Source organism: Ambystoma mexicanum, chromosome 2q (genome assembly GCF_040938575.1).
Source record: "Ambystoma mexicanum isolate Mex_15411 chromosome 2q, UKY_AmexF1_1, whole genome shotgun sequence".
Taxonomy (NCBI): Eukaryota; Metazoa; Chordata; class Amphibia; order Caudata; family Ambystomatidae; genus Ambystoma; species Ambystoma mexicanum.
In genome coordinates, this window is record NC_090924.1 from 1,473,338,499 (window position 1) to 1,473,364,629 (window position 26,131).

At 44.3% G+C, this 26,131-nt stretch overlaps 1 protein-coding gene across 1 annotated transcript in view; it reads left to right on the forward strand.

Moving 5' to 3' along the window:
* LOC138568903 (vomeronasal type-2 receptor 26-like) overlaps nt 1-23,377 on the forward strand; it is a gene marked incomplete at its 5' end in the record, with an annotated part of 63,753 nt that extends 40,376 nt beyond the window's left edge. The window contains one exon of the mRNA XM_069646682.1: nt 22,470-23,377. Coding sequence (XP_069502783.1) covers nt 22,470-23,377 — 908 coding nt within the window. The remainder of the gene's footprint in view (nt 1-22,469) is intronic.
* Nucleotides 23,378-26,131: the final 2,754 nt, after the last annotated feature.

Below are 26,131 nucleotides of genomic sequence, written 5' to 3' on the forward strand. Positions count from 1 at the left end.
TCTCGTTATCTTGTCATTCTTAGGAACCTGTGTTCAAACAGTCATTCTACAGCTTCAAACTGTGAGCTTGAATCCAGGAAGGGAAACAAGTCGTTATTAGTGTTGGCTGAGTATTTGGGGAACGATTCATTGACACTGTTTAACTTGTTCTTTTTCCCTTTCAGCCTGGTACCGTGGCGGTGAGTGTGCCCTGCTCTTTTATTTGATCTGCCCATCTGTCTGTTCTGTTCCCACAGCAGAGGAGTGCATCATAGAAAAGAGTCCCCTCAAGTGAGGAGGCTTGGGTTTAGGTAAACCCAGGCTCGTCTGCCAAGGCTGAGAACATGAGGATTAAGAGATTCTGCTTGCCCCATCTCACCAACTAAAATGGTGAGTAACAAAATCAGAAACCATGGAATCATCCGACACCCTGGCTACCCTGATGCAGATGGTTACTGATCTCCGGACAGATATATCCACAGCACATGATGCTTTACACCAGAATATTAATTCCCTACATGATTTGGGAGGATCGGGTCCTCAAGGACTACATTGATAAGGCTCTCGCCATGGGGTTTATCTGGCCATCCAAGCCACCAGCTGCCTCGCCGCTCTTCTTCGTTCCAAAGATGGAAGGCAACCTCAGACTCTGCATAGACTACTGGGCCTTAAAAGCCATTATGGTCAAGAACCAGTACCTGTTGCCTTTAATAACGATCCTTATTGACCAGTTAGGTTCATCGGTGGTGTTCACAAAACTTGATCTCCGGAGTGTGTATAGCTTGGTGCGCATAAGAGAAGGCGATGAGTGGAAAACTGATTTCAAAAGCCATAACGGGTTGTTCGAATACTTGGTCATGCATTTTGGCTTATGCAATGTCCCAGCGACCTCCCGTGGGCTGTGTTCACAGCTTCAGTAAAGGCACCTAAGGGTGCTAATTTTACCAAAATGGTCCCTGTCTTCTTTCTTCGCCATTTTAGTTTTTCTTGTCCTTTCTTGTTTCTTCCCCTGACATCCAGGGTAGGAAATTCCTTTGTGTGATTTTTATCTTCGTCGGGAGTCCCCTGGACTCCCCACCCAAGCTCTAGTCTGTATGTGAGGGCGGGAAGCGAGGTAGCAGTCCAAAGCTCCACAGCCCTTTGTCTTCCTCTTTGCTTGAATGGGGACACAGCCCAGTGGGGGGCTGGCAGTCCTGATTGGACAACCAGACTGCCCCTTGTTGTAAAATGCAGGGAGGGAATGCAGAAGTTGTTCTGTAGTTCCAATTAAATACTGCAAACCTGGAAGCTGAAGAAAAGTCAACCACTGAAACCAAAACCAAAGAGGATGATGAAGGAGAAGCGTCTGAGACAATTTCCAGTGACTGAAAAGCCTGTTGTGTAACCGGAGACTGCTGTAGCCCTTCCTTCAATCGACCTGGGGACTTTGAAAACAACAACTCTGACTTAGAGTCTGGTGAGACCCACTCAAGACGACCTGCACTTTGAACCATCCCACACATTGCTGAGACCTTGCATTGTTACAATACCCCAATACCCTGGGAACTTAAGCCACTGTGCGGTGCACAGTCTTCCGAATTCTGAATCCTGCTGAAACTTTGTGGGAATCCTGGTGGATCTCCAGAGACACCAAACAAGTCTGAAAATTCCCTCACCGGAGTGAATGACCATTGTAACTACGTGAATTCAACCGTGATGTTCTATCTTCTTCTGTGCTCCTAGAACCACATTCAGCTGCAAGGAAAACCTTGCCTAGAGCCTTCTTCATTGATCCCTGCTGCAAAGTTCCTTCTAAGGTCTTGTTTTCAGTCACCACGACAAGGAATCCACTCACTGGGTATTTGGCTGACGATCCTGAAGTCCTCCTGCTGCAAAATCTTCTTCAATGCTGAGGTACTGTGTAGGCTTGGGTATGTACTTACTTACCTTAAGTCTCTTGGGATTTCTGTGTAGCTGTGGGTTCTTTTCTGTGATGGGGCCTGTCATCCAGTGCACCCAGTCCCACTGCTAGAATCCTGCTAGGGTGTCTTCTGCCAAGCCCCTGGACACTCTTCTAACTCTAAGGTAATTTACTCACTTGTTTGCCCAGTTTTCTTGAGGAACTCTGCCACTTAAGAACCATTTCTGTCACTGTTAGTCGCTAGATCCTAGTGACCCCCCTTCTGCCACTGAAAACATTCATGCTCCAAGAATACGGGAAATACTTTTAAGGGATTGGGACTTTCGCCTAGAAAATAAAATACGTGTTTAAAAATGACTTACTTGCAAAACAGTAGGTTGGTAACTGTAACTCTAAGAGTGAACAATTACAAATGTTATTACTTACCTTGGATGTGTGATGCACTATTCTTAAAAGTATGGTTAATCTCTTTATTTTTTTAGAAACCCTTTTGCCATTCTAATAGAAAGTAGATGTAAGGGTATATTACTCTCCTGTGATTAGGTTGTGCCTCTTCCCAAAAGTAATGTGTTGGTGCTACCAGATTATTCCTGTTAGGATAATTGTATGAGTGTTACCCAACTGGGTCTTGCTTCCCCTGACTTGCTGCTAGCCTGTCCAGAATAAGTCTGCCTTAGGTTGTTGCCTCCCTAGAAGAACTTTGAGTCATTCAGTAAAGTGTAACATGGGATTTTGCTTTCCCTGTGCTGTTTAGACAGACACAACTGTCCCCATAAGTCATACATAATGTATGTGTATAGCTGGGAAAGATCTAACCTGGATTATTTGTGAGATTAAAAAAGTATACGGGTTATACTTACCTTGAGTTAGCTTTGCTTTGCGCCATCCAAAAATACGTTACGAGTTACTGCTTATCTCAGTCTGTGTTTCACTGATCTCAAAACCAACTGTAATTGAATATTACATCCTTAGGTTGTCCTTAGGTTGTACTCACCTAGTATAACTGTGTGTTATTGTTAGGGAGAATTCTCATTGTATGGCTGATTTCCCTTACCTATAGAGTCCCCCAGCAGCTTTGCTGGATTTGAAGGGTTTATTGTTTTCTCTTGCTAAGAATGAGGCTTTTTTTCCCACTCTTAGACAGATTGCTAGTGGTGTTTTAGGCTATCTTTTGTGCTTATGGTCTTTGGGTTTTTCTCACCCTCATAGGAATCATCTTTTTTACATGTGTGGTACACAGCACCCTCCGTGCCCTACCACAGGGGTGTCGTAGTGACGCCAAAACAAAGACTCCATACCCTGGGACTGACTACTGTCTCCAAAGGCCTGCTGGACAACACAAACTGCAGGAACTGCCAGGAACCACCGCCACCGCAGGAGCCACTTCCACATTTTCAGGTACATTGTTCCGCCAGGCCTCCGGTTTCAAGGGGTACTGCTAAAGGTGTATGAATTCTTTTACCTACCTCATGGGTAGGCCACCCCTATCATCTAACATTAGCTTTTACCTTCTGCACCCTCCGTTTGAATTAAAGCAAAGACTTGACTGCAGCTACTAGAACAGTTTGATCCTGGGCACATTGCCTTGTACCACTAACTCTGACACAGGCCTATTGACTTTGGCTAAACCTGTTACAACTGCCTTCACTAGATTGCTTTTCATCCTCAATTGTGTTGGTGCACCAAAAACTCTTATAACCACCTTTTCTTCCCTCTTAAGTATTGCTGAAGTGCCATTTTGCTCGATTTTCACCTATGTAATGACTATTGCTAAAGTGCTACCTTGCCTAACATGTTCACAATCCACTTGGGAAGTGTTGCTCGTGTGTTTAAGAGGTTAACTCTGTATAACTTTTCCTTTCCCTCCCTTTTGAGAAATTACTGGAGTGCAATTTCTGCTTGGTTGATCCTGTGCCATTTTGCTCAGTTTTCACTCAGGCTCAAACTTGTCTATAATTTAAATAGGGAGTTGTGTATACTTTTCTTGACTGTTTTAACTTGCTTTGATAAATGTGATTCACATGTTGAACTAGCAGTGTGTAAAATAAGTATATGTTCTTTTTAATACAACGCTTTGGTCAGTGTTTCCTTGTACCATAGTACTGTAATCCTAATGTGTAAACCCTGAATACTGCTCATCTTCCACTGACTGCTCAGCCACAGCTACCCACTAAATATTTGTGGTACAGACTGCTACCAAAGGGAATTTATTGCATATACCTGTAGTCTTAATCTGCTGTAGTGCTCCCCAAGGGAACTGCAGTGGATGCTGCCTAACAGTTATCACACAAGTAGCATAGGTTTTTACTATTCACAACATGTATAGCGTCCAGTAGACTGATTATGTGATTTGTACTGAGGGTCCCTGTACAACTGGTAGGGTCTACTGTCCTTGCATTACTAAATGTAATTGTGAAAGTAACCATTGGTTTTTACTCCCCAAGAATAGGTGTGACCTATACTGAATGTGTATGAAAAGGTTTTGACTTCCCTAGAACTACTGTTAGATGTTCCAAATGAGGTGTATGCTGTGGTCTGTGTACCTTCAAGTATAGTGTTGTGTTTTCATAATTGTGATTTCATGTCATGTTTTAATACTTATTCAACTCTAGATTTATCTGGGCCTACTTGTATTTTAAAAGAATCCTTTATTTTCACATACATACTGTTTCACTGTTTCTTTGGGACATTTGTATTGCAATTTCATTTGTACTGATTCTACAGCCTTCTCTCCCTCCTAAGATAATCCTGGCTGCTCTTTCTAAGCTACCATTGACTCAGGTGGTACAGCCTTATACTAAGAGTGGTGTCTTGTACTGTCTCCGTTAAATGGTTTTACTAAGCGCTTAGTTGGACTTCAGAAAAACTGTCCTAACACTAACGGTTTGCTAGTGGAATTACACCATTTCGGAACAGGAATTGTTGGCCATCAAGGATGCATTCACAGAATGGAGACATCACCTGTTGGGGGACCGCCATATGGTCACGGTTTATTCGGACCATCGTAGCATCCTGTCTTTCAAGTCTATGAAGTGTCTCGTGGCCAGATAGGCGCGCTGGCACCTTCACAATCACTTATCGTCCAGACCTTCCACGTGCATGTGCAGATTATCTTTCCCTTTTGCACTCCAATACCAATGCGGACAGGGGGAACACCCCTTTGCCTCTACCCAGTAGGGTGGCATGTGGCTGTTCCCCTCAGTTGTTGCTATGGTCGATCATCACTGATTGGGTATTGTTGCATCCCGAGGACGTTCTGGGTTTGGACCTGGATGTTGTCCAAGGTCTGCCCTATATCAGGGAAGGTTGTATATCCCTCCCGGGGAGGCCTGTGATCGTGCACTTCTCTGGTCGCACGACTCCTTCATTGCTGCACACCCTGGCCGGCAGAAAACCTTGGATTTGTTGCACCGCTGGTCATGGTGGCCTTTCATGTCCCAGGATGTCATTGATTATCTTGCTATATGTTCTTTTCCTGAAGCCCATTTTTTGCTTCATTGGGTTACCGACCATCATCGTGAGGGATAGGGGCACCCAGTTCACATTACGATGTTGGAAGGCCCTGATGTCAGGCCCAAACTGTTTGTAGATGCTCATCGTTCTCCACCCCCAGATTATCAGGTGGGAATTCTCTCCACCCTGTACCTGACTATCCTGGGAAAAGATTGCTTCTCCCTCGTTGTGTGGGATCATACAGGATAACCATACTCAATTATCCTGTGGCAGTACACTTGTCTCTTCCTGCCTCCTGGTGAGTGGAACCGGTATTTCATGTCTTGTTGCTCAAGCCTTGTCGTCCTGATTCTCGCCTCCCTACTCGTCTGGCTCCTATCCTGGTGGATGGTGAGGAGGAATACAAGGTGGCTAGGATTCTGGACTACCAACTGCAGGATGGTTGCCCATATTATTTGGTGGACTGGAACGGATAGGGCCATGAGGACAGAACCTGGGAGCCATTGGCCTACCTGCATGCCCCAGAGCTTCTGCAGAACTTCCCTGTCTCCAAGGGGTTGCTGCTGCCTTTGGGGGTGGATGCTGTTGTGGCTCGGGATCTCCGTGCTCAGTTTATGGCTTCAAAGCCTCGTTTCACCATCAGGAATTGTCACTTCGTTTCTCCTTTCCTTAGGCATTGGCAATTGCCTTGGAGGCAAGCGGCGGCATCTTTCCGTGTAGGGAGAGCTGTTGCCATGGCTACCTCACAGCATCAGGTGATCACGGCAGCTGCTGGCTCTCGTACGTTCTGCCCTCAATGAAAGCGTAAAATCTGCGTTATCCCAGCGAATGCTGCTTCTGATTGTAGTTATCTTGCCTACCACGTGGAATCCGTTTGTCCGTTATTTCAATTTACTCTTGAACATCCTTTCTTTTTACGGACTTCTTTTTGCCTCCTACTTGGTATAATTGGATCCGCTTTTGCTGACCTTTGCCTGTTCAAACAGACTTCTATTTGTCTTCTCCCAGGTATCTGCTTGATCTAACTGTTGCCAAGCTTGCCTCCATACGGTCCGCTCTTGTTTCCCAGTTACTAGGCGACTGGAGTGCGATCGCGCCCAACGTAGTAATTATGATTGCCCACCGGAGCCTCGCATGAGTTCCGTCATGTAACGCTACTCTGACATCACCTGCATTTACTCCTGCAAAGAATGTAATACTGCTTCCATACTGCCTCTGCATAATCCCCTGTAGTTAACTGCTCATGGGGCTCACAAAGAATGTTCTTTCGTTTACTTTCTGATCTGAAAATGCACTCACCTGAAATCCTTAAGGACTGGAAAATCTGCTCTTGAACATTGAACTCAGACAGTGCACCAAGAGACGCTCTGCTGCCATAATTACAGTCCTTCTGCTACAAACATTATTCAAACTTCTGTTCTTGCTTTCCTATGAACTGGTAAGACTAATGTTATTCTAATAGTACAATAGCATAGCTAACATAGATTGTCTTTGTTATCTTGTTATCTTGTGATTCTTAGGAACCTGTGTTCAGAAAGTTATTCCCCAGCTTAAATCTGTGAGCTTGAATCCAGGAAGGGAAACAGGTGGATATTAGTGTTGGTTGAGTATTTGGGGAGCGATTCATTGACACCATTTAACCTGTTCGTTTCCCTTTTAGTCTGGTACCATGGCGGTGTGTGTGCCCCGCTCTTTTATTTGATCTACCCCTCTGTCTGTTCTGTTATCACAGCAGAGGGGTACATCATAGAAAATAGTTCCCTCATGTGAGGAGGCTTTGTCTTAGGGAAACCCAGGCTTGTCTGTCAAGGCTGAGTACTTGAGGATCAAGAGATTCTGCTTGCCTCATATCACCATCAAAAGTGGTATCCCTGGCATGAAGATTGTCGCGAACACTGCTGAAGTCTGACTGAGCAACCTGTGTTCATACCGAATAGCATCAAAAGCTTCTATTGATTTAGCTGAGAAGTAATTCTCCCTCCTTGTTCGATTGAGGAATTGAACTGCTTTCCTCTTTCTCATATGAGGATATGATTTTGGGAACTCTCCAATGTTCAGGTTACTCTTTGGAATCACAAATGCTGGAACATGGACAATCACTATAGAACAAAGCTCTCCCCAGTCCTTGGGCAACTTCCTATATGCTCTGGATCCGCAGGCCAGTAGATGTCCATCATCACAACTGTCCCATCCTTTATCCCTGGAACATCGGAAATTCGACCTCACCGCTGATTCTCTCAAACTTTTCTTGTGCTATTATTTCTGAAGCATAGCTCTGCACTAGCCAGAGGTACTATCTGCAGCAGACCTCCTTTGCTTCAACCCATTTAGGCAACTTTGCCAGCCAAAGATGTTTGCATCCCTTCCACCCCATACAAAAATAGTTAACAAAAATCCTGTTATTGCTACTGCTCTGCACACAACCAGGCCTTCTTCCCAGCTGTCTTGCGAGTGTACTGTTCCCTTTGCATTTGACCTCTCTCTCTGCATCTGCTCTCTGGTGTGTGGACTCTTTCTTGTCTTTAAATCTTGCACATAATCATCTTCTTCTGGAGCTGTCTTCTCATTCACCCATACCAAGGATGCTGTTCGACCCTGGAACTGACCCTGGAACTGACCCTGGAACTGACCTCTTGCATGCCAGAGTGCAAGGTGTGCCAGGCAATGAGTTTTCTGGACTTCTACTTCTATAGATATAGATATCTTTCCCTACAGCATCAGGTAAGAGAGTACAAACAGAGAAAGTCTCCTTAGCGGTTCTCTCCCCTGTACAAGTGTGCTGTGCTATCTAGATAATTATTTAACTCATAATCATTTTCTATTGCGCTTCTCTTGTGTCTCCCTCTTGCAAAGTAATCTCGTGAATGATTCTCCTGAAGTATATGAAAGACGGTTCTTCCTACAGGGGAATCATAGGAACACTTGTCATGGAAATCAGTGACCTCACAAGTGTCATTCAAATTGGAAGAGTCCCAGGTACCTTTATTTTGCTAGGACCAATAAAGTAAACAGTATTGATCAACAGAATCAGGAAAACAATAATAAATGCTGAACATGCGTATATTATGTACCGATAAATCAATCTCCACCATTTGCAACTTTCCAGACATCGTTGAGTTTTGCGCATTTCCCAAAATGGTATCATTCTCGACATTCCTCATTATGCCTGTATACTGCTTTAAGGAAGGAAAAAACCTTTTTAATCAGGCAACCTTGTTAAATGATCAGGTAGTTGCAGAATCTGCTCAACTATTGCCACAAGCAGCCTCCTGATTCCAGGGAAATGTTTAGGATCTTGCAGAAAAGCACATATATTAGTACTGCGCCCAAACAGCGAGAAGTAGCCTATGGGCATTAGTATCGGTTAAAACCATTGGAATGACCAAAAAGAAACTCAGTGAGGAATGAATCTGCTCACTTTTCCAGTCATCAAATTGGAACTCTAGATTTGGCATGTTTTTAGGACATCAACACTTTCTAAAGTCCAATTCAAAGATTGCTGTGGTGACAGAACTTGAAGCGCACCCTTGCTAAAATAACTTTAGAGTGTCCGGGGTGAGCCACAGTCCAAATGCACACTTGCACTTATTTAATCAGCAACCTTAGCGTCCTTTTCCCTTGTCATCGATCGAGTCTGCACATTCTGAACTTCTTCTCCTTGTCTTGCTTTCGAATCTTTGGGTGGGGCTGTGTCGGTCTCCCCAGCATACAGCTTTACATCACCTAAGTGTATCCAGGTGCGTCTTTCTTGGACTTTTACTGCTGAAGGAGTGACATTCCAAAACAGGGCTTGTGCAACTTCCTTGTGAAGTTATACACTAGAACTGAATCACTGACAAATCATTTAGGTACAGGAAGTATTTCTTGAAGTCTGGTTGCTGAAAGGTGTTCAGCTGTGTCCTGAGACCGACCCCCTTATTCATGATTGATCTGAAATGACACAGATATAGTGGTCATACATGTCAAATAAGCACTTACGTCACTTTGTAACATTTCTGCAGTCTTCTGAGAACCACTTCTGCTACTTGATGGAAGAGACAAAGGCATTCTCATTCGTCTCCCTATAACTAACTCATGGGGTGTGAGGTGGTGGTCCGACCCAGGCTGATTCCTTAATGCATGTAAAGCAAGGGGCAGGGAATATAGCCATCCCTTCTTCAGTGTCAATTTTAGTTTTGAAATTCTCTCTTTAAGGAGACTGTTGAGTCTCTTACATTTCCTGTTCGCTTGCGGGTGATAAGCAGAAGAAACCATATGTTTTATACTAAGCAATAAGCTAATCTGTTTGAACACTTCATTATCAAAATGGAGCCCATTGTCGGATCTCATCACCTCACATACTCCCCATCTGGGAAAGACTTCTCGAACTAAAAACTTCACTGCACAAGTGGCATCAGGGTGTGTAGAAACACCTGCTTCAATCCACCTAGAAAAGAGACACACCACCTCTATCATATACCTGTATCCATTAAAAACTTGCAGCACATCAACATAGTCGATAAGTAAATGCTGAAAAGGACCAATAGGTCAAGGAATCACTCCTCTGATTGTTTGCAGTGTGTGCCCAGTGGTAAACTTTTGACATACGATGCAATTAACTACATAAAATGCAGCGTGTTCTAACAGGTTCGGTACGAACCAGTCCTCCGCAATAGATGCTGGGAGGCTCTACCTAGTTACATGCGCAGGGTAGTGCAGCTGTTCAAGCGCTACTGTTAACAAGGTTACAGGCATCACCGGCTTTCCAGTGCTGTCTTGTCGCCAAAATGCTTTGCTGAGGGACAAAGAACACTCCCTCCGTTTCCACAATTCCTGCTCTTCCTGTGGCGCGTTGCCTTGAACTTCCATCAACTGTGTTCTGGACAAATGATTAAACCCTTCATTTACAATCATACTTGTGACTACTGTTTCTTTTACATCTGGACTATTGAAACTTGAAATGTCTGGTGAATATGCAACCCTTTCGGCCTCTTTCTCTGTGGCTTCGTTCCCGCGTGAAATAAAGTCTGTTCGCTTAGTATGTGCTGCACATTTAACTATTGCTGTGGCTACTCAGAGTTGTAATGCCTTAATAAGCCTGTCCAATAATGCTGCGTGCTGCACTGGAGTGCCATCTGCTCATAGGTAGCCCCTCCTTTTCCAACATGCTAACCCTGCGTGCACTGTTGATGTCATATAGGCAGAGTAACTGTACACAAATAATTCCTGCACTTCATGTTTTCCGAGCACGACAAAAAGCACCACCAATTCTGCTGCTTGTGCTCAAAAGTGAGACGGTTGTCTTGCACTTGCTACCACTTAAAATTCCCTGTTTGCTCTGTGTCTTACCACAGGTGAACCAGAATGGCTTTCCCCACTGGTTTGATCATTTTTTTAAGACCCATCAATAAAGAGAATCTCCCAGTGATAACACATTTTCCTTTATGCATGGGATGTCATCATAGAACTCTTCATAGTTAGAGCAATCATGCACATGCTCACCTTCTACCACAGGCTCGGCTACAAAAGTGGCAGGGTTCACTATTTTACACCTGACTATTTTAATTGCTGGATTCGATATGAACATCTCATATGCAGAAGCTCTCTGGGATGTCAATGTACCATTAGGTTTTTCCTAAATGGCAAACAAAGCATGATCAACAAACATTGTCATGGAACACCCCATCACAATACTGGTAGATTTCTCTATTGCAAATGTGGCTGCAGCCAGCGACTGCCCGCAAGAAAAGTGCCCTCTCATAAAAGGGTTTAGAATCCTACTGTAATATGCAATGTAGTCCTCTGTATTAGCACTGCTGTCATGACTGTCCCATTTGTGTGTGAAAACAAAAAGAACTCCTAGGTATAGTAGTGAATCCGTAAAACTGGAGCTGTACTAATTGCTTTTTCAAACCCTTCCTCCATTTCCTCAGTACATTCTTTTTTTTCCTTATTCGCCTGTGCTTTCTTTAGAGCCTTCAAAAGGGGTCTTGTATATGAACTATAACCAAACACTCATGCTCTACCATAGTTGCACAATCCCAAAAACTACTGCATTTGTTTTATCGCGTGCGGTTTTGCTGTTTTCATAATCACCAAAGCTCTTTCAGGAGTGACCCTCTTACCCTCATGTGAGATCACCTGGCCTATGTACAACACTTCTTCTCGACAATACTGCAACTTCTCTTTTTCTACCTTGTATCCCTTGTCTGCTAGAATAGTCATTAACTGAATCGAGTCTGTCTGCACTCATTTTCTGTTGTTCGACAAATCAAAATATCATATATGTACTGAATCACAATCTTTTGCAAATCAATATTGCTTAAGTCCATGTAAATTACATCAGGTCTTGGGAGTCCTTATGCAACAGGATTGAGAAAAATGAAATTTTCAAGTCATTTACCATGAAATATTGTGCCTCTGCTGGGATACTACATAGTACCGTTGTAGGATTCGGAACTAAAATAAATTCTGCCTCTAAAATCTGGTTGATCAGCCTCATATATATGGTATGAATCTCCAAAACCCTCCCGTTGATTTTTTCACAGGATACACCACACTATTACACAGTGACTCTGACGTCACTAAAATACTTCTTAAGTCTTAAAAATACCCTCACCCGCCTTTCAAGACATGGGGTACTGTCTTGCTTGAGGTAAAATTGCTCCTGGCTTCGGTTTAATTGTAATCTCTCCCACCCCTTTCAACAGGCCTATGTCACTTTTTCCAAGTCTTCATCAAAAAATGCTGAGCGCTGTCGCTGTGATGCTGGAAATGCATCAGAGGCACAGGGCCTCCATATCCGTGTCCTTTATTCCTTTTATTATTATTATTATTATTATATTTATTGTTTTGGTTTGTTTAAACCTTTACAATTTTGCAAAATCAACAGATATTTTCCAAAACTTTTACAATAACATTACAAAATTCATAAATATATATCAATAAAATATTAAAACATAACCATTTCTTAAAGAGCATAGCTTATAATTCATAAGTATATCTTAATTATCTTAAATACTGGGCCCACATGGATACATTTACGTGCAAAAAAGAATAGCCAACATTTACCGTTTTCTCGGCTATATAGGTCTTTTTCTTAGCGTGACTCCATTTTAGCATGAGTACAACAGGCAGAAATGGTTAGGTTAGGTCAGAAGCAGGGTATACTGTTTCATCTAGGGTTCAGCCTATATGATCATTCTAGGGCACATATAGTATACAAACATGTGTGTACTTTCAGTTTTAAAGCAGTTACATATTATTCCTTTTTAACATGTGTTCTGTCTTGTTTTCTGTGCAGGAGTTCATGTGGGACCCCTGGCGATGCAGCTCTTCCTCTTTTTGGTCGTGGTGAACAGACCCTTGGGATACCCCTGTGGCACCCATGGGTTGGGGTACAACCCTGTACTCCTAGTGTATGTTTTTGGGCACCTGTGTGTGGCCCAGAGAGCAGTGTATGGGCTGTTGGCAGCTCCATGCTGAATTTGACAGGTGCTCTGAGTATCCTCCATTTTGGGATGCCCAGGCCTTGCCATTGCAATCAGTTGATTCCTGATAGGAGACAAGATGGCCCCTCTGGCCTCTTGCTTTCGATCGCCACTTACCTTGTTTTCCCGAAGTCCCGGGAAGCCCTGCCTCTGTCCCTTCCCCTGACTGGCTGTTGGGTGGAAGTTACATATATGGTATTATGGGGAAGTCCGGGCCAGACTGGCTGGAGCCTTCCCAATGACTGTATGTTGTGGGTACACCCATGGGGTGGGACCTGGGTGAATGGAGTGTGTGACGAATACGCATTTCATGTTATGGGTGTCTAGTATCTGGTGTGTGACACAATGACTGAGAAAGCCCTGGGCAAAACTGGTATGAATGCAGTGTGGAGTGCTGAATGGCTGGGTGCTTTCCGAATCCACCTTCCGTGTTGTGAGTGTCTGGATGGAGAAGAAATGGCCTGAATGCACTATGAGCCTGATTGGCTGCCTGCCTGCCTGAATGCCCTTCTGAATGATTGGTTGCCTGAGTGTGATCCAGCAGAATGAATAAGAGACAGAACAGCATATCTGGGGCCTCTGACTGCTAGAATTCATTCAGAAGCTGAAGATGGAAGTGATGCTTAATCTCGAAGCCGAGCCCGAAGAAGAAGGTTGACTGCTGTTACCTTCACCACAATCTGAAAGCTGCCGTGCCTTCGATACTGATCCAAGAGAGGACCTGGCTAGGAGACCTCTTCCCCAGTTATGAGTGACCATCATGCACCGCTAACCTTCGCAGAAGCACCCTGGAAGTCAGCCTTAAAAATGCTGTTCTGAATGATTGCTTGCCTGAGTACGACCCAGCAGAGTGAATGGGAGACCAACAGTATATCTGTGTATCTCTCACTGCTGGAAATTATTCAGAAGTTGATGTCGATACTTGATGCATACTCTCAAAGCCGAGCCGGAAGAAGAAGGTGAACCGCTGTTCCCTTCAACGTAAACTGAAAGCTGCTGTGCCTTCAAGAAACCGATCCAAGAGAGGACCTGGCTCAGAGACCTCTTCCTGAGCTACTGTCATGATCTCTGCTTCCAAAAGATCAGGACTTGCCCGACTCCCTTGGAAGCAGACCCATAACCCCGGTTCCGAGTGCCAGCCAGTCCCAATTGGGACCTTTTGGACCCTGTCCTGGCGCCAGTGGCACCAGGCTCATAAAGATGCCCAGTCCCAGCGCTGGAAGCGCCGGGCTCATAATGCTTGGGTGGACTTACCTGCAGCAGACCATGCTGCTTACTTACCTGCCAGTTAAACCCCTGATCCTCTTCTGTTTGGGACTACTTTTCCTGTTGGGTGGGGCAGGAGCCACTCCCTAGGTTCAGAACACTGGAACTCTTCTGGAAAGCAGGAACTCTTTTCTTACCTAGGCGTGGCTGTGGAAGGAGACACCTAAGCACTACAGGAGGCTATTTAAACCACACCCGATGGATGAATCTTGCTTTGCGTTATTCTGCATTCTCTGCAGCAGAACGCTCATCGTGTCTTCTGCTTCTGATCCTGGGCCTAAGGGAACAAAGGCTTACCATCCTGGAACCCAGTCTTCAGCAGCACCTGTAAAGACAAAGAAAGAACAGGTTAGCACTACGGTCTTCAGTGGCAGCGCATCTCTTACCTGGTCCATCGGCTGTCACCAACGCCTCGCGCTGCATTCCGGCATCTGAAAGACAAAGGCTTACCTACTCTTCGCATGCTCCGGAGGTCTTCGCACTGCATTCCGGCATCTGAAAGACAAAAGCTTACCAGCTCTTCGCACGCTCCGGAGGCCTTCGGCGCTGCATCCCGCATCTGAAAGACAAAAGAAGGTGCATTTAAAGACATTGGGCAACTTTATTACTCACGTGCCATTACTCCTGCCCACGCCGAATCCAGTGGGTATTCCAGCACCCTTCAGCTTCTCTAAAGCTCCGAACTTGTACCTGCAAGATAAAAGGGACAGTTAGTGCGCATCGTGAAGCAGGCTACAAGCGCTTACTTACGTGCTTCCAGGCGCTTCTATTCCTCATGCGGGTTCGATCCTCAACTCTCATCAGCTCGCCATCCGCCATCGCCGGAACCCTGCAAAACAAGAGATATCATTACAAAAGACTTTTAAGACATTTGAAGTGCCCAGAACTTACCGTTTGTGCAGTTAACGACGGACAGTAGTCCTCTGAGGTCAAGAGGCCTGCACCCTTATCCAGTGAAGAAACTGGTTACGGCACCCTGCCCCGAGGCAGATGGAGAGCTCGGCGTTCATTTACCTAAGGTGAGGGTGTTAACCTTTGGGGTTCTACAGGAGAAGAGAAAGGGAAGAGGAGAGAGGCACCCAATAACCCCAGTTCATTAATCCCATATTTTCTATCTGCAGACATATTACTCTTCGAGTCAGACATACAGTGCACAGAGGTCCAGCCCAAAGAGCCAACCGTGTGTTACACATCACCTTTGAAGATACGGCATTCACCCAGTTAAGACCGGCGCCTCTGCGGGAATCAGGTGAGCGTTACAGCTACGCGGGACCATCGTGCACCAGCTGATCTTTATCAAAGCTCTCCGGAAGGCAGACCCTCGAAAGGCTGCCGACCGGAGTAGAGGACTGCCGCGGAATCCAAAGTGAAGCACCCGGATATCCGTCCATCATCGTTGACCAGGGTTTGTAGGTTTGCTATAACCACTGGAAGGCCGTCCACTTGTGTTGCCCAGACGTGGGGACAACTTGACGTCATGCTGCTCAACGACTGGAGCTGCTATGCTCCATCTTTGTCTAAGACATTTGATTCAAGGACTCCCTTGTTCATCATCGTCGACCGCTTTGTCTGGCTGGAGAAAGTCATGGTCGTCGATGACTGAGGAGAATTCACCGGTGAGTTTCCCACCACCCAGAGAACTCAGAGACACTGACGGAGCACTGAGAGCCAGACATGGGCACGTCCCAATTGCAGACACCAAAGGCTGTTGACCCGACGCCCTTGCGGGGCCAACATCTTTCATAGACTCTTTGCGCAACGAACTATCAATGTCGAGGCATCCCACATGCCTCATCTTCACAGGACATTCACAAGCATTTGTCAATGAGCACCATCAGGATCGAAGCGACTTCCCTGACAACAGCATTCGCCTTTTCTTCACTTGGAATCTCGATGACCCATGGCTCCTGCCTTAAAGGGAGTTCACTCAAGAAGGGCCCGTAGACGACTCATCGAAGAACTCTATGAAACCAAGTACATTGGCGTTGTAGAAAGTTTAGAAGGAATAAAGACTATATTATGCATATCTAACTGGGCTTGTCAATACCCTTTATTTACTGTTTGCATTTGCCCAGGTGGGGGGAACCTCACATAGAACAATCTAATTGTAGTGGGATAGACTGTTCAGCCATTGCTTGATTTAACTTGCTTTCTTTCTGTGGTTTATCGTTGATTCATCTTGTAATCTGATTTGTATGTCATTTTAACTGATAGCAGTTGATGCATTTCAAAGGAATCAATAGTTAAGAGTGGTACCACGTAAACCTGTATATATTTGCCACTATAATTTTGTCAGAATACAACGTGTGTTAATGTGAACCCTATTTATATAACGACTGTGTTTTCACTAACATAGTGTGTGGACATTCCTTTGTGGGTGCTTGGGGATGACACTGTACTTAAGAACCAGCCCGCATCACCTCCCGAGAGCTAAACCTTGATTGCTCGTCCATTGTTACCAACAATAGAGTATCTTGGCTGGGGTGCTCTGTGCTTCGACTCTGCCATATAGAGAGCAGGTGTACAGATAAACCCCCTGCAATCCTTTACAGTCGCACAATCACCATTTGCTGTGGAATCTCTCTTTTCTCTATCCTGATCCAATAGGTAATTCTCATCTCGAATACTACCTCATCGTCTGACGTATCATCTAAAATATGTCCTCATCTGTGACGTAATGGCAATCACTGTTCTCCATAGCCTGCAATCATCATCGGTGCCTTCAAGCAAGGCCATTACCCCTCACACTATGGGTGCATCTAACTCTATGGGAATAATCTGTCCCTCCTGATTGACCATAAGTACCTGTGGCTGAACAAAAACTCATCAGGGATTCTCATAATCTTTCCCACTAAGCCAGGTATCCAAGTCAACAAAATGCGTACCCCATAATGAAAAACCTTTGGTTCCAGTGGCATCCCCCGCAGAGCCATTTGCCCTGTAAACACCAATATAAACTCACCTACATGTATATAATGTATCCCTGGAGTAGAACGCATTATGCCTTCATCAGTGAAAGAAATTGACATATTTAATTTCGTTATTGAATCGCATCAGAGAATTTTAACCTGTGTCTGCCTTGAATACAATAATGAAACAGACATATCACACTCTCCTATGGAGACTGGTAATTCATCAGGTAAAGGATCTCTACTTGTAGCTCCAGAGAATCCTTGTGCATTCATGGTATTTCCCGACATTGGATATTTCCTCTTGTATACATGAACAAGTAGCTCTAGAGTCTAGTATAAAAGAAAATGATTGGCCTCCTATTGTTATATCAACCCTTGGTTCCTCTTGGGCGTCGGGTGTCACTGATAGTACTGAACACATCAAGTCCCCCTTTGAGCTGTCCTATTGTGCATACATACCTATCCCTGTACCTTTGAAAGGACTTCCTCCCACAACTAGGTTTCATTAACTGTCCCTTATTTGCATTCTGCTGTATCTGCATGGGTGTGTACTGTGACTGCCCTTGTGGCAGATTCAATGGTGCTTGCTGTGGTTGCAATGCCTGTTGTATATGCAGTGCTTGTGCTTGATACACTGTCTGATCTTTGGCGATCCCATCCCTAACTTGTGAGCTATATGCTGGAGGATAAGCTGTCCCCCCTCTTAAGTACTGCCAATTCTGTACATACATTTGGGTCCCACATGTTCACGCAATGTGTCCTGTCATTCCACATGTCCAACATACAAGAGGGAATCTCCTGATTTGTCCCCCTTGCATATTCTGCTTATCATTCTGCATATTCTGAAACCCACCTTGGTTATTCTTAAAGCCACCTCTTCCTCCGTAGCCTCTGGGTTGTGCCCTAAACCCATTCCCTCCTTGATCATTTTGGCGTTGATTATTTATCTGTTATGTACCCACTGCTTGCTGCATTCCCTATCCTTATCGGCTTGTCAAAACCGCCCCTTCTATGGCATACTTTGACAATTTCTAAAAAACTAACTTGGCTTCCTCAAATTTTCTAGCATCTTCCTTCTTCTTATTTTTCTCTTGCAACAATCGACAGTGATGCAGATTAGTCAATTGTATTTCTGCCCATGGCTTCACTTCCATTCCCACTAATTTCTTAAGTTCCCTCTGTACCAGCTCAAGCAATCCCTGACACAAGTCATGGTAAAATACTGCCACTGATATTCTGACAGCTCCCTCATTTTAAGAGTCCACCGTTCCTGAATGCTTTGAATATAAGCAAGCAGATATTCGTCATCTTTCATTTTACATGCTGTGATTGCACCAATTTGTGACGTATCAGATTACAGAACCTTGAGCACTCTCCAGACATCAGCTCTACAATTATTAAATGGTGCCCCATCATGTCCTGTGTTCTGTGCTGTAACACATGAGTATCCTGCTCTCGTCCAAATGTCATCAGCCTTTTCCTCAAGAATGGCTGCTAGGAGACCCTTAATGTCCCCCTATTTCTACAGTATTTCCCCCTGTCATTTTCTCAAGCTCATAGATCCATTTCGGCGCACCTGCCGTTAAACTGGGCAGTTTACACCTTACATTGTCCTTATCCATTTGTGGCTATGGAATATACTGTGGTCTGGCCCCTCCTTCCTCCAATAAAGGGAACTGCGTAAACCCTATACCACAATCTGCTCCCATCGTCTGCCTATCCATAGTAGGCACAATGGTTCCTGATCGCCTTCTACCTAGCAAGGACATTAACCTGCGATGAATGCCCCTCTCTCAACATGGTTGTCCTTTAGATCACTCTGGACATGCTATAGGATCTAGCATTCGATCCTTAGGCTGTTCTAGATCAGACCATCGTACTTCCTTCTCTGTCTTCATACATTCCTCTGGACTGCATGAACCTCCTCTCTCTTCTCGATGGAAGGTTTCCCTTTCTTCGTCTGACATACCTATTTCCCAGCTAGTATGGCTTTCTTTTCTTTCACATGTACCTAAGCTCAGTGTTAGGCAGAATCCAGGGCAGTTCCCTTACGGGGCACTACCCCAGGTTAGGACTATAGGTGAGAGCAATAAATACCCTTTGGTATCAGTCTGTACCACAAAGATTTAGTTGGTGGTAGCTGTGGCTGAGCAGTCAGACTTATCTGAAGAGGGAGATGAGCAGTATTCAGGTTGACACAATAGGTAGTACAGTACTATGGAGCAAGGAAACACTAACCAAAGTTTTGTATTAAAAAGAGAATATATATTTATTTTATACACTTCTAAGTCAACACCTAGATCACAGTTAATAAAGTAAGTTAAGTTTAGTCAAAAGAAAAGCATATACAACTCCCTTTTCAATGATAGATACGTTTGCGGCAGAGTGAAAACTGAGCAAAATGGCACAGTGAAAACCAACTACAAATGGCACTCTAACAATGTACCGAAAGGGAGGGAAAGCACAAGTTAAACCAAAATACTTTCAGACACCCCCTAGCAACACTTCCCTGAAGTTTTGTGAACAAGTAATGAACAGTAACACTTTAGCCAAAAGATAAGTGAATGAAAACTGAGCAAAATGGCACTCCACAAGTTAAAACCGTAGGAAGGAAGGGGTTTAGAAGATTTAGGTGCATCCACACATTTCTCATTGAAAACTAACCTAGTGAGAGCAGATCTAACAAATCAGCCAGAGTCCATAGGCCTGAGCCAGAGTCATTGGTACAGGACCAGGAGCTTAGGAGCAAAAATGTTCTTGTAGCTGCAGTCAAGTCTTTAGTAGAAAATTGTTGAAGAGGTAGATGCGAGGCAAAAGACAATGTTAAGAGAGAGGGCGGCCGACCCCACAAGTAGTTAAAGGATTTAAAACACGTTTAGGGCTACCACAGAAAAAGGGCGGCCTGGCGGAACAATGTACCTTAAACGTGAAGAAGTGGCTCCTGCGGTGGCGGTTGTTCCTGGTAGTTCCTGCAGGTCGAGGGATCCAACAGAGGAAGAGAGGCTCTCATCATGGAGGAAGGTTCGAGTCGCTGCACTACCCAGGGATGAAACCAGCCGCGGTGCTGCCAAACAAAGTTTAAAAGGTACGCTCCTTTTAATCGCGTTTCGGATTGAGCTGCCTGACTATCTGGTCTCCAAGTGCTGTGCACTGTCGATTCGACCAAGGCAGGTCCGAGGAAGCGATTAGTGAACTGGTTGACCCCACTAGCTCAAGGGAAGGAGGCTCTTTCGCTGAAGATCTCCTCTCGTCATCAGGAAGAAAAGTGGTGAGATGATCCAGCAGGGCTTCACCGGTGGTGTAGATGCTGAAGATGTCTCTGGCTTCTCTCCCCTTCGGGTTCCATAGTTCCAGTGGCGATGTATTGCTCTTCCAGTCCTCCGGACCCTGCTTTTATGCAGAAAGAGACCCATGCATACAGCCTAGCTGTCACTCAAGCAGTGGAGTGGTCATCTTTGCGGGAGACCCTCCAGCCTATCAGGTTAGAGTGACACCTGAGTTGCTGTGGCAACTCTGTCCAGGGGTTCTACTCCTCCTCCCAAACAACAGACCCACCCCAGACTCAGAGGCGCCGAAAGGAGGGCTTCTGGGCAGAAGCCCGCCAAAAGAGCGAACAAAGGATCCCCGACCTGGGTTAGACAAATAGAGTAAGAACGAGAAAGAAGTTTTATCAAAGTTCTGGCAAATAAAACCTACCGGAGTAAAGTTAATAGTAAAATATACCGGCGGTATGTTAGAGGCTGTCAGTAAAAGTATAAGCCTCGAACAATGGGAAAATCCCATAGGAAAATATTTGCGGTCGAATATAAAAGGTAGTAACCACTGCCACCAGCCAGAAACTTTGTAGATGGGGACTTTAAGGTACCCTCTCGAAATTGAACATAGGGGAAAAACTGTTAACCCCTTCCAGTACTTCCATATTAAGATAGGGTGTACTGGTTTAGTTCAGAGGGATTGACTACCTTTTTTGAAATATTTGCAAGGAACTTGGGGTTGGTCACCCTGATTTACCTGGGGGCAACCAGACGTGGACTCCCTGCTCACTGTGCTCAGAGGCAAAGCTTCACCTCACTGATGAGGCCCAACAAGGCTGAAACACGTGTATGGGGTTGCTTTTGGTACTCTTGTTCAGAAAGGAATTGCCATAGCATTTCGGTGCTGGACTGCCCATGTGGACGGGACAAAGACTGATATGCAAATGGATATTTCCTATCTGTGAAAGGTACAGTGAGCAAAAAGCGTGTGCTGCAAACTCTCATCTCAGAACAGGTTATCATGCCATGTTCTTTCTAGAGAGGAGCGCCTGCTACCTTTGTTGTATTTTTGAAAGGAACTTGGGGTTGGTCACCCTAGGTTACCTGGGGGCAAGCAGACGTGGACTCCCTGCTCACTGTGCTCAGAGAGACAAAGCTTCACCTCACTGATGAGGCCCAACAAGCCTGAAACACGTGTATGGGGTTGCTTTTGGTACTCTTGTTCAGAGAGGAATTGTCATAGCATATCGGTGCTGGACTGCCCTTTTGGGCGGCACAAAGATTGATATGCAAATGTATATTTCCCATCTGTGAAAGGTGCAGTGAGGAAAAAGCAGATGCCTGTGAACTCTCAATGTGGTTTCCTATACTCAAGCGTGTTGTATTACATTCAATTTCTGTGTTATGACTCAATTAGTCTTTTACCCAAACTGCAATTGAACCAAATAAGTGGTTTGAGAGAAACTGTAAAATCTTTAATCATCAAACCATTAAATCAAATTCGCAAAACATATACATTGCGTTTTCTCTCAAGGCTACATAAGATACATAACATTGATTTATAAAACAGAAATTGAATATAAAAGAGTGTGTTTGAGTGTGGGACACCTGTTATTTCTATTTACATCAGTGATTTAGGGCATAATCACAGTATCTTAGTCAGTATCTTACTCACGCAGCAGTCCAATATAGAGCACCTGGGCGCTAACCATATGTCCAGCTGCCCAGTTTTATTTACATATCTATGATTTGAGCCCTGGGCAAGCAGCGTCCGAGCAGAACTGGATTTGCACATCATCATAACACACGAAGCAAATATCACCAGCTCTTGCACATTTAGAAGAGTTGTTAAAGAAATTAAAAATAGGAGAAATCACATTTTTATGGAGTACTCTGAAGTTTTCTAAGTCACAAAGGTCCGGGTCAGGGTACTGCAAATATTAAAAGCTGGGGCACACTTTAAAACTCCTCATCAAAGGGTTTTCCATGAACACCTAAGGGACGTGGTTCTCTCTCATGGCTCTGAGCATGCTGGAACCAGACACTTTCTATGTGGACATATTTAATCATTGAGTAGATGCCAAGGCTAAAGATTTCAGAGAGGTAAAGATTTCCTTGACAGGCTGTTACAGAACATCTTAATTTTTTCCATTTCAGCGCTTGTTTTCTTCCTGTTTACCTTACTCTTTATTGTAATAAGCGTTTCTGACACTGAACTGTATTCTTTTCTATGTAGATATGGCAAACTGCATACCGTGCCCAAGAGACCAGTGGTCAAATGAGAGACGAGATGCTTGCATTCAACGGATCACAGAGTTTCTGGCCTATGAGGATCCTCTGGGTGTGGCATTATCTTCCATTGCAAGTTTCTTCTTCATCCTCACTGCTGGTGTGCTGGGAATCTTTATAAAATACCGCAAGACCCCTCTTGTTAAAGCCAATAACCGGGATCTCAGCTACACTCTCCTCCTCTCCCTCATGCTGTGCTTCCTCTGCTCTTTTCTGTTTATGGGTCGCCCTTCAAAGATATCCTGCCTCCTCCAACAAACATCCTTTGGCATCATCTTCACAATTGCTGTATCTACGGTTCTTGGAAAAACCATAACCCTCATCATCGCCTTTAAAGCAACAAAGCCCGGCAGCAAGTTCAGGAAGTGGGTGGGCACCCGAGTGTCGAGCTGTCTGCTGCTCCTCTGCACGCTGGTGCAGGTGTTGATCTGCACCATGTGGCTCATTCACGCTGCCCCGTTCCCAGACATTGACACCACATCAGAGACTGGGAAGATGATCTTACAGTGCAACGAAGGCTCCGTCATTGGGTTCTATTCTGTGGTTGGCTATATGGGAGTGCTGGCTCTTCTGAGCTTTGTTGTTGCCTCCATAGCTAGAAAGTTACCAGATAGTTTTAACGAGGCCCAGCTTATCACCTTCAGCTTGCTGGTGTTCTGCAGTGTCTGGATCGCCTTCATCCCAGCGTACATGAACACCAAGGGTAGGTACATGGTGGCCATGGAGATCTTTGCCATCCTGAGTTCCAGTGCTGGGCTCCTGGGCTGTATCTTCATCCCCAAGTGCTATGTCATTATCCTGAGGCCTGAGCGGAACACCAAACAGTACCTAATGGGGAAACACACAAAGACTTGAGACCTCTGCGAGTACTATATGATATGACCCAGCTGATTAATGACCAAGCACCCTATTTAGAGCAGAGCATCATTCCACAAGGCTCCTTTTTCATTACATTTCTTTAGTTATTTTTGAACAGCCAGCATATTGATAAACTAACAGGGTTATTTTAAATGACACCTTATCTAGCTGGATAGACAACAGCTGTTAACACTTGCATGAAATTTGCATGAATTTTTGACTCTTTTGTGCATGCGTTGCGAAAAACGCATAGCAATTTGCACCATCCCGAGTTCTAGTAGCTTTTTACACTCCTAATGCAAGAGAAGAGGTAATGCTGGCGGCCATGTACATGCACATCATTTGGCATTGCCACTATACCAATGGATTCCACATGGTTCTAACAGGTGGAAGAACAGGTGGAATCCATAGGGATTCAAGACTTGCTGTGGCATCAATGTCACAGGCTTCAATATTTTCTGGACGTAGAGGAGCAGACTTTACAGTGCGTGCAGAAAGTGATGTTCACAATGGCCCACATGTCAATAAAGAAGCAGAGTCAAAATCCACTCCAGATCACTTATAATTCACTTTGGAATTTGCCCCAAAGCATATATTTTCCTGCCTACAGTGAGTATTTCTTAACCAAAAAGAAAATCATACATGAGCCGATTCCCAGTTATTACCAGAAGTTCAAGTGCCCGTCACCCATGACTCTTGAAATCCAAGATAATATCTCTGAATTTTCCATATAATCGTGGCTTTGTCCTGTGGGACACAAGTGCGCCATGCACCTTGCAATTATTCTTTTGAGACTCAAAAGGATCCTTTGTAACCTTGAATTTGTATGACCTTTGGGAATGCTTCCACAAGCCTTACAACTGTTCTACACTCATTGTAATGGCCCTCACACTCCATGAGAATCCAGTCATGATCTATATGCAAAGAGATTGTACAGAGGCCTGAGGATCGGCCCATTGCACAACCAACTCCCAGAAAGCAAACAGAGAGTCGCTCCTCCCAACAGCACTTGGCTGTAGGATCACAAGTGCCGCCGCTATTAGAATCAACACTAACAGTGATGAACATAACTTTGCTGTCATTTGCAAAACTGTATGAGTCACTAAGCCTCAAGCCAAACCGGCATGCTTCAGAAACTATTAACAGTGAATAATTCCACTACGCCCCATCACACTTACAGTCATGAAACCACTTTGTGCGGATAGATAGACGTGAAGCTAGAGAATCATAACACAAACCTTGAAAGCCTATTGCATAACAAACCTAGCTGCTGTGTGCTCTAGCGGCTCCGTACGAAACAATACGGTCGATCTAACAACCACAGAGGTCCATGCAAAAGCAATGAACCACGTGAAATCCATCAATGTTGATCTGGAAGGCGTTGCCTTCATATCTGGAAAACCTCTCATAAACTCTGCATCCCTTAGCCAACCGCTTACGGTGGAATTACCAGACACTCAGTCTTCTGTAATGTTAATTGAAAAGCAATCAAATTACAATCTTGATTCAGACAGTTCTGAAGCCCCTGCTTGCTCCTGCGCAACTTCTTCCATAGCATTACAAAAATACAATTTCACAATTTTCCGAAAAATTTTAATAGAAAGGAACTTTAAAATCTGTATAACAAAAAAAACCAAAAAACATAAACTCAGCTGCCATACAAAACCAGTCAAGTTTGAAACAGTTCAGACGAGCGCTGTCTCTACCCAAGAAACAACTACAAAATGCTAGTGCAGCAATCACCAAAAAATACACAAATCTAGTCCTAAGCAATAAATTGAAATGTCTTCAAATAGCACAGACTGTTGAAGTTAACGGTACCAAAGAACCAACTGATGATTTATTGCAAATCATTGCCTTGAAATCTCATAAGGAACCTTCAAATGATTTCTCACAAACCTCCAAACTTCAACAAAATAATAGCTCGGCAACTGAAAATCAATATCTTACTCTCGAACAGAGAAGAGACTCCATAGCCAACTCTGTGGCACAATATCGACAAGTCACTGAATATAAACAAAAGGCGCTACGGGAATCTCTGCATCTCAAGACCAGACAACGAGTTCCTGGTCCGCATCCATATCCTATGAACCACATACGACAAACCAGAATCAACCTCCATCTAATATTACTACCTTTGATTCAAATTTGGCAAAAAAAGGCTCCATTCAGTGTATTGGTATGAATAGATAATATACTGTAGATCGAGACCCTACCCGCCTATGACCTCAACAGGACCTGTGGCCTGAATATTTTTTATGACATTCCATCCTTAGATGATCTCTCTACTTCAGATATTACCTGTGTAGAATTTGCTGACGATTCTGATGTATCTACAGCTAGACTCTGGTTAAAATCTGGTATTGTTTTTTTAATACCATATGTTAAACTAGGCACTCACTCTTTGACCTGGGATTCTCTCTTGGTCATGAATTGTACACTAACACAGAATTCCCCACAGGTCTATTCAATACTCAATCCCAACCTATAAACTAGATACATCACTCTCAAACTATCACTGTGATGTGCTCTCAACAAGCTTTGACTCATCACTGTCTAATCCGAGTCAACGAGCAGGGACATCAGCTTTCGTGCTTATGACCATTTGATGAACAGTAGCAATCAAAGAACCTTGAGTCACAGTCGTACTGACTTCTTAGCTGGAACACAAGAGGCTAAAAGCACCTCATGAACTCAAGTACTAATGACTTAACTTATATGACATAATTTCTCTTCAAGCGGCCTGGCTTA